The sequence below is a fragment of the Oenanthe melanoleuca genome, chromosome 2 (assembly GCF_029582105.1).
Source record: "Oenanthe melanoleuca isolate GR-GAL-2019-014 chromosome 2, OMel1.0, whole genome shotgun sequence".
Lineage (NCBI taxonomy): Eukaryota > Metazoa > Chordata > Aves > Passeriformes > Muscicapidae > Oenanthe > Oenanthe melanoleuca.
The window spans coordinates 118,670,033-118,679,848 of NC_079335.1; the positions used below are offsets into that span (position 1 = coordinate 118,670,033).

Sequence of the window (9,816 nt, forward strand, 5' to 3'; positions counted from 1 at the left end):
AATCATATAACTGTTTTTTCCAGCATGATAACTATTTATTTTTATATATTAGAAAAATTTATAAATAAACATTTACTTTGCTTTAAATGGGTTTTGGTTTTCCATCAAGCCTGTGTTCTACTTCATACACCCTACTCATTTGTTTTCAAGAGTTTTTTGCATTATTTTTGTGGCAAACCACCCAGAAAATTCTTTGCCTTTCAGTGACAATATCTGCTGACAAAACATATTGCAGTTAAATTCATCATAATTAAAAGCCCATAATAAAGTACACTCTATTTTTTCAGGGAAAATTCAACAAGCAATCAAAGATCATAATTTTGCTGTATTCCTGTGTCATTTCTCAAGGATTATATTTGGCCAATGGAAAATTTATTGGTTTTGGGTGAGCATTTTAATTGTGCTTGTCCACATGGGTGTGAGTTCAAAGCACAAGCATTGGTGTCTCATGTGATCATTCAGTACCCTCAATGACCCCTGAATCTAACCTAAATTTCAATACTTTCTAGTAAATATCAGTGCTTTCTTCTGACCTCTAAATTTTCAATTGATAGTAGTTGTTGTCCTTAAAACCTGAAACCCAGGAAGGTTGAGGGAGGTTAATAAGTTTTGACTAGTTATCGAGGATTATATGAAAATATTAACTAGTTCATTCCCCACCAATGATTGTCCCATCATCAGGAGGATTGTTTGGTTGAAAAATGTTTCTGCTTTTAAACTTCATCTTCTTCTTGGTGGGAGAAATCTTGCAGATGATCACAGAGGCAGTTTGAGGTACATACAACTGGTGCACAGTTTATGAAGTGTTTTTCCCCAGTAAATTCCAAATCACTTTGCAGGATGTAGGTATCATTATTTACTCAGCAGAGAGAGTGGCAAAGAGGGAAAACTCATGCACAGCTGAGACTTGGCCAGAATGCTGCAGTGACTTAATATTTTTCCTGACATTCTGCTTTTGTACAATTCAGGAAATTTAAATGCAGTTCAGTTCACCCATTGCATTAGAGTATGTGGATGTGGAGAAGAATCTGCCTTAGAACCAGTGCAGTGTTTGCAGTACTAGTTTAATGGGATGTGTGTGCAGATTATTGCTGAGTTAATCATGCATCAATGATGACCAGTTTGTAAAGCTTTTGATCCCTACATTCTCCTTTTAGTTCTTTATTTCTCTTTTTTTGTCTTAGATTAAAAAAAAATCAGTTGTGATAGAATAGAGGAACCAAGGTTTGTATTAAGGATATTTCAGACCATTGTCTTATTACAATGTCAGACTGACCTTCAGCATAAGTCAAAGCATAACATCTTTTCATATTCATTTTCTTTTCATGTTCTAGTGAAGAGAGAAAACTGTACCTCATTCTTAAATATCCTAGTCTAACAGGAATGTGGGAAAAGGAAGAAAGATCCAGAAAAAGCATATCCAGTAACATAATTTCAAGAGATAGCAGCTTCTTTTGTAGGAAATACCAGCTTCTCTTGTTGGCTACTTGGGCTATCAAGCTAAAAATAGTAATACAGAAACTTTCTGGTCCCAACATAAATACAACAGTGTTTACCTGCTTTTTTTCATTAGAACATATTGTAATACCCAATATTTACAGTAGTACATTAAAAAAATTATTTTTAAATTAAAATTTCTAAAAAATCCAGAAAGAATTCATATCCTTCTTCCCACCTACCACCAATGTACTTTTCTCCTTCTGTAACCTTTTGATTATGACTTAAGGTAGACTTGCTTGAAGGAGGCACCATTAATTTGGGTAAATGATGATACCTTTCTCTCCTGTAGACCTAAAAGGAGAAAATTCATTGAAAGCACAGGAACTTTTCTATTACTTATACTCAAGGTAGAAACTGGCTGTAAGCTTAATGTTTTCTTTCCATTTGGGTATGGCAGCAGAATTTGAGGGAAATGTTTACAGAAAAAAAAGACAGAATCAGTCTTGGGTAAACTGAAAGATCTTAGCCCAAAAATGTGGAGAAAAGTTCAGAGCTATGAGCAAAGAAATTCTCCTCCTACTCAGTTCCTCCAGGGATCAAGTAAATAAAGCTTAAATCAAGGAAGTAAAGCTTTATGTTTATAAATAATAAGATAATATTGAGGAAATAACCAATTTCCTTCAGAATTATCTTTCACAATAACAAAACCTGTTTTTTTGAGAGGAAAATATGCTAAAAAAAATCTCAGCTTTCTGATCTCTTTCATGTATATATATATATATATATATATATATGTATATAATAAATAAATGTGCAGTCATCAGTCCATATACATTTATTACTATGCAGAAGTATATTCCTGTTAAAACAGTGAATGACAAAACATTTTAGGAGAGTCATGGGTTTCTTTGTGGATTTGTGCATCATCCCTACAACTGTTAACTCAACTGCTGTTTGCAAAACATTTATTGCCAATGAGGAGAGGGAAACCAGAATTTTGATTGCCCAAGTAACATTTGCAAAAGCAGTAGCTGGGAAAATAATTATTTTGTTTGTTAACTGAGCATATTTACTCAGCACTTTGAAAGATAAAAGTCCAGCTTGGTATCTGAATCATGCTGCTATAACTTAATTAATATCATTAGACCAATGACAAATTACACCTGCTAAGGATCTGCTCCATTTGTTTGGCATAAACCAAATAAATTGCAGTTGAAAAACAAAAAAGCACTGGTAGCCTATCTTTCAATTTCCTTTGTTTCTTGTGGGAAAATTTTTAAATTTTATGTCCTGATTGAAAAAAAAATATAAACATTTTTGTCTTGCCTGTTTTAGAGTGTTTGGGTGCCTTCTTCTTCTTTTAAAAAATAGATTTTACAGATAAATCATTTTATGATCATAGAATTGTTAATGTTGCAAAGGACCTCTAAGATCAGCTAGTGAGATTATCTGCACCAGCCATTGACCCACACTGCCAAGTCCACCACTAAACCATGTCCCTAAGTCCCTATGTGTCTTCTAAAAGCCTCCAGGGATGGCAACTCAACCACATCCCTGAGCAGCTTGTTCCAATGCCTGACCCACCTTTCAGTGAAGAATGTTTTCCTAATATCCAATCTAAATCAGTCAAGGGGATTTAATTCTGTTCCCCATCCTTGTTTTCCAGCTCAGTGGAATGGATACTCAAAGAGAAACTGGTCTGGGTATTTAAGCCTGAGGCAAGGAAGGCACTAAGCACTTCAACCTTCCCCTCATCCTTTGTCACATATCCAGTATCCAGTAATGGTTGGGATTCTCCTTAGCCCTCCTGGTGATGCTGACTTCTTTCTCTAAGCCTTTTTATTGTCTTTTACAGCAGTAGCCAGATTAAATTTCTGCTGCTGTTGTCAGGAAACATTTCTGAAAGGTAAAAAGCATGTTTAAAATTTCCAGGCTGAGTAGAGGGACAGTAGGGTGTTGATTAATGGGGCAGTGACCATCAAAAGCACAATCAAATAGGGAAAGTGTTGCAGGTGTATGCATTGCAAAAGAAAAGTATTTTCCTTCAGACATAAGGATATATTTTGACTTGGTGGTAATGATCTGAATGAAGAATTTATCTATTATTTACCTCTCTGAGAATTTGAGAGTTTCATAGAAATGATATACATAAGAGTTTTTATATCAACATGCCTCTTTTTATAAATCATTTCATCATGCTTAGTGATTAAACACTTATTTTGTCTTTTATTTTCTAGGACTTTTCAACTATTTATCTATTTTTTTTTTCCTCAGTAATTAAATTTCTGCCACTAAATCCTTTTTTTTCTCCCTTTATTTTCAGATGATGTGGAAACCTGCATATGACTTTCTCTATACTTGGGCTGCCCATTATGGAGATGGTTACAGGGATGTCTTGCAAGACCTGCAGTCAGCCTTGGATAAAATGAAAAACCCAGTAACAAAACAGTGGAGAGAGTTAACTGGAGCTCTGATTCTTGTGAATTGCATGGAGGTGTTAAGAGCAAGTGCCTTCTCCAAAATGGAGGAAGAGTAGATGTTCCAAAATATTTCCAAAATTACTTTGGAAAATCTTTTAGGACACTATACCCCTGTGCAGAGTTTATTTGTGTACATTTGTATTTCAGGGATACTTGTAGAGCATGACAGAATGAAGTTTGTTTTAACTGAGTTGATGTTGGGTCTAGACCTATATTCTCAACTACAGATTGCCAGAGCATGCTGGTGGCTTTTGAGTAAATAAGAAAAGAATGGGGAATTATACTAATGAAGTCAACAAAAATGACTTGTATTCTATGGCATATTTTCTAAAAGGAGCTATTTCTGATTGCACTGACTTCTAGGCAGAGATCAGTTTTAAAAACAGAACTATTCATGGATAAGTTCAGCATGTGGAGCCTAGGTTTACATTGTTTTCAGTGAAGTATTAAAATCTAAATATTTAATACATTTAATATTTGGTGCTCAAACCTCTCAACTCTAATTCAGTGGGTGTAGGTTAGCCTACAAAAAAAACCCTTTAAGATTCTTTCATTGTCATCTGGAACAAAACTAATCTAATTGTCTCACAACACAGGAATTCAACAGTTCCTGGAAAAATAGGTGTGTGCTGCACACTCTCAAAAATAGGTGTGTGCTGCACTTTTCCAAAACAGCTTCTGGTACCTATTTTAAAGAGTGGGAGACAGAAGATAAAATCTCAAAAGTGTTTGGTTGTGATCTATTTGTTGCTTTAACCCAACAGGATTTTGTCTCTTTTTGTATTTTTGTTAGTTTATATTTCTGCAATTTTTTTCTACATTCTGCTGAATGGAAATTGCAGAATACTCCAGAAGCCTTCTTTATGTACACTGTTCATCCCTCTGATTATTTGTGTACTCCTTCTCTGTTTCTTTTTAATAAGTACATAGGGAAAGGAGACTTTGTAGGGACAAGGGCTGGAAACAATTCATACCCACATCTGTTGATTTCTACCTCAGTGGAAACGGGACATGGCTATTGTTTTCTCAAAAAAAATTGACAGTGGGGTGCTTTTTAGATTAATTTATTTATGGAGCAATTAATTATAACTAGTCATATGTTCTAAAGAGAGCCCTGCTTAGATGCTATCAGTAAAAATCCCCCAGTTACTGAGTAGCTTATTATAAGTACAGAAAATACAGGTGGAATAATAGTCACAGGCTGACCAAATTTTTTAATGTAATTTTTTAAACATATTAAATGTATTTTTAGTTAAGTGGTAGATCTAAAAGGTTAAATCCATTTTGAGCTCCTTTGATCAACATTCACTCAGAAACATCAAATACTCATGACAACCAGTTGAAAAGAAAATTGGCATTCTGCCATCACTTGTGGTTGACAAGACAAAGCCAAATTCTTTCAGGAGTACCACAAAACAGCACTTCAGTCCAGAAACTGTGCTTCCTCTGTTGTCTTAGCTCATTTCTACATAGGGAGGTTTTGCCATTTTAACATAAAACTACATTTAGACATTTTTCTTCCCCTCTCCTTTCCTCTAACCTTTCTCTTTCCTCCTTTGTTTATGCTTTCCCAAAGTTCCTCAGGAAGGAGGCTGAGGAAGGAGTACTTGCCCCAGTAATAGGTAAATTTATTCACCAGACTGTCCTCTGCATCAGGGCTTTGGCTGAACTAGCATGTGTGCGAGTTACCTGGCTTCAGAGGACTTGCCCTTGATTTGCAAGACAATGAGGAATTCAGTCCACAGAGCCTATCTGCTATTGCTGGTCCAGCAAAGGGGGAGAAAAAGGGACCAGGTTATCAAAGCTCCCTGTTGTTTCAGGTGCCAGCATCGATTTTATTCTTTCCCCACACAGCTTTAAAAAGAGATGTAGAGAAAATATAAATTTCTCTTGTGATCTGCACTTCAGTGCAGAGCCAGCTTGTCCTTCCTTCTGCAGGTAGTGAAGCCCCCTAAAAGGTGGGAAAGTAGGTTGTACTACTCTTTTGTGTAATATCAATATCAATAGACATCTTTAAAGGTAAAAAGACACACACAAATATTAAAATATAAAATATTAAAAACTACTACAAACTCCCTGAAATTATTTTTTTTTTAGGTTTCCCAGACAGCTTCTGCTTTTACCTTAGACCCTGCACATAACAGACTGTGAAACCTGAACAGGATTTTGTAGTGGTGCAAGAGGCCATATACCAGATCGACTTAAAACCTTAGGGAAATATATTTTTTGCTCCCTCAGAGCTGAAATACCAGAGGAGATCACAAAGCAAATCTTTCAGCTTAACTAGGTTGTCTTACTATCTGCTTTTCATGCATTCCAGCAGGCCATGCTCCCTTGCTTAAAGCCCTTCTAAGTCAACTTTTAAAACTTTTTTTCTTTCATTTTCCCCCCTCTTTTGTTAACCTGGCTCTAACAGCTAAGCAACTCAGCTTACATCTGTTTCTGAAGATGAGTCTGTGCTTCCATCCTTTTTTTTGCACATCTTAATTTCTTATTGTTAGTAAATGTGTGTTCACTTTGTTTTTCATTAGGACATGTAGTAACTTCTTTGCTCAGTCCTGTATTTTTCTGTTATGAATAGTAGTCAAAAGAGTGGAAACATATACCAGAAGCTCCAATTCCTAATGGCACAAGCCTACTGAACATAAAATAAAAAGGGCAAGCTGCCCAAACTGTTTGAGGCTGAAGGAAAATCCATCCTGAGAGGGTAGTCAGTGGTGATGGTCTCAGGAAGAGAAGGGCCCAGAGACCAGAGGCTGTTGCCTGTAACTCTCATGGCCAGGCCCTTTCTCTGCTCTGAAAGTTTTTTCTGTCTTGAACAAGAGTTGAATTTGGCCCAGCAAATTTAGCAAATATTGACTCAGTGAGTCAGTGCTCTCCTTAGCTTGCAGAATTATGCAACTGGTCCTCCAAGTATATTTCTTTAAAAGGAAATTGATATCTGCCTGTGGTTCTGCTGTATTCCAGGGCCTTTGACTGCTGGCTTTGATTGCTAATTGCACTCCCATTTTTGCTATAAGCTTCTGCTCATATGAATGAAATGTGCACTCGTGCAATATTCTGTTTACTTTAACATCCCACACTGGATATATTTAAAAAAAAAAAAGGTATTAAAACCCCATATTTTATTTAGTGGTCTAGTATTCAAAACCACAAAATGCCAGCTCAGAGTGAAAGCAGCTGCACTGAACAGCAACACACAGCTTGGAGCACATGGCTTAGGTAAACATGCTCTGTTCTTGACCTTTTCTCTTTTCCTCCCACCCTGTCAAGAGAGAACAGCTTTCCCATGAGCCTGCATACATACTTTCTTGGCTTTCTTCAAAGTGAAATGAGATTAACAACTTCTTTGAGGAGACAAGTAAAAATACCAGCCGCTGGTCCTTGCCTTAAATGACCCTCTGTTTCCAGGTTTCCTAATTTCTTTGTGTAGAAAACAGCTGTATCAGCCTGTTCCATTGCCCTTTGAAGTTGTAGGCAGGAAACTCCCTCACCTTCCTCCATCCTTCTATCCTCTAAATAGGTGTTTCTTAAGAAAATTAAGTTTATGAGTGTGTCTGTTGCTTCACAATTCCAGTGGACAGACACCTGTCATGGTAGCCAGTGGCAAGGAAACCCTGTCAGTCATACTAAAAATGCTGTCTTTTTCAGTGAAGTTAGAAGCCATTCATCTTGCAGTGCAGAGGCTTCATGCCATTTAATGACACTGTGCAGTGACATATTTCTGAATTAACAACAGTCAAGGTTGGAGAGAAAAGGCAAATTCTTCCCCCCTGGAGGTTCCAGCCCTCCAGTTGGGTTTGGGGAAGGGTTCAGTTTCTTAGGTTTCACTTGCTTTTTTTGGAAAGCAGAGGTTTAGGCAAGGAAAAGGAAGTTTCTTTAACATGTAAGTAAGGGCTACACCCCAAGCCAGGCTCCAGGCAGCAGGCTGGATGCCAAGACCAAGCTACGTGTTTTCTGTGGAATTGCCTAGGGAAGAAAATAGGAGGAGGCACCAGCCATCTTTCTTCCTACTGAGAACAGAAAAATGTGGAGAAGCTGGCAAGTGTTTATTAGACAATTTTTTAATGAAAAAGACTGGTTTTTACAAATCCTTTCTATAAACCTAAGCTGTGGGGAAAACAAACACTAAGCAGCTCCAGAGGAGCAACTCAATTTTGTTGTGTTGAGCTGACTCTAAAGAGCTTCTCCTAAAGCATCTCTGGGCTCAGTAAGTGATCCAGCTGACAATGACCTACTGCATAACAAAGGCAATTGTGTAGAACTGCAGATGGCAATGCTGTATTCTCATCTAAATCCAGGGATCTTGCTTTTTCATCATCCAACAGCTTGTTCAGCTATGGACAGCTGTACTAAATAGGAATATAGAGCTATGCTGTTTTATTATGTTTGTGTCACAGATAGGAAGATTTCCTGTAAAAAGACAGGAATAAAATAGGGAGCAAAGAGTTGTATTTTCCACCATGCCCAGGAACAGAATGTAGCAAATGATATTCTACACCTTAGTGTGAGACACCAACCATTAAATTCTCTGGCAAGGCCCTTGAACAATTGTAGATATGTAAAGAAAATGTTAGTCTAGTGTGAGTGATAACTATTGTTCTTGACAGTTTTGTTGCCAATAAATATCTACAGACACTATGGGATATTCAAATAACTTGTGATTATTCTCAGTACAAAAAGTGCCATTTTCTATTTCTTGCCAATGTACATATATATGTATATAATCTATTTTTTTAGTTTACAGTATATATTTTTAAACAAAATAAACAAAATTATATTGTTCACTGGAATTACTTGTGAATTTTATTTTGGTTTTGTAAGACTAAGAAGAGCAGAGGAAGAGTTCATGAGGTGAAAGATAATAGCTCTATAAATACCAGGAAATGGGCAATGTCTTTATCCACATTTCTCTTAATTTATAAATCCTGTGTGTTGAAAAGATGAATGCACACCCCTTTTACTGTGTTCTTAAGCAAAAATGATTTGCTGATATTGCTACCAGAAACAGAATTCTCTCACTCTTGAGAAGAGGGCAGTCTGTGGACATTGAAGTGGAAACCAGGCCTTCTCACAAGAATAGCCTCTCATTCTTTTTCCTTTTTTTGTTGGACAATATTGAATGTAAATTCAACAAGATAAATCCTCATTTGAAAAGGACATTCAAAACTGATGCAGGCTTCTGAACAATTCATAGAAAGAAATAATGATCCTGATTAGTTTATTAATTGAATTTTTATTTCTATTTTCTCAAATCAAAATCTTATGATCCTTTCAGTATAGGCTGAACAGGAACACAGTCTATATCATAAATCCTAAATTTATGGTTAGGATTTAAATTTAACACTATGCATCAGGAGTTACTGTATGAACTGAAAGGCCAATTTACATATCCATTCTAAACCCCAGGTTTTAAAATGTAAATGATGTGGCCTGGCAGGAATAGGGATGGCATCACAATAGTCCCAGGAGAGCAGACAGAGATGAAGTGCTTTCAGCTCCACTCCACAACTTCAGAGCCTTAAACATTATGTTTGTGCTAAACTCAGTGCAAGATCTAAAATACAGCCTTGTCAAATACAATACCCTGAGAACAATGGGAATCTGGAGTGACAAGGGGAAGTGAATATGCAATGACTGCTCAGTCTGCCTCATAAGAATGAAGTTATCAGGCAGTGGGTTTAAAAATAAACAAAAGTACCTTTTCATACAGTGAGGAATTGGGGAATGTGTTGTTATGGGATATTGCTGAAGACAAAATCATGCATGGGTGCAAAAGAAAACTAGTCAAATTTGCATAGGAAAAAAAATCCTAGTGGTTGTGGTGGTAAGTCTACAGCCATGAGCTCCATATAACACAAAACTGAATATTGAAAATGCAGCAGGGAAAGAGGCT

The 9,816-nt window shown here is 36.6% G+C and overlaps 1 protein-coding gene across 1 annotated transcript in view; it reads left to right on the forward strand.

Moving 5' to 3' along the window:
* Nucleotides 1-8,707, forward strand: part of MACC1 (MET transcriptional regulator MACC1) — a 36,670-nt gene extending 27,963 nt beyond the window's left edge. Inside the window, exon 5 of the mRNA XM_056485424.1 lies at nt 3,764-8,707. Coding sequence (XP_056341399.1) covers nt 3,764-3,976 — 213 coding nt within the window. The 3' untranslated portion in view covers nt 3,977-8,707. The remainder of the gene's footprint in view (nt 1-3,763) is intronic.
* The last annotated feature ends 1,109 nt before the right edge of the window (nt 8,708-9,816 follow it).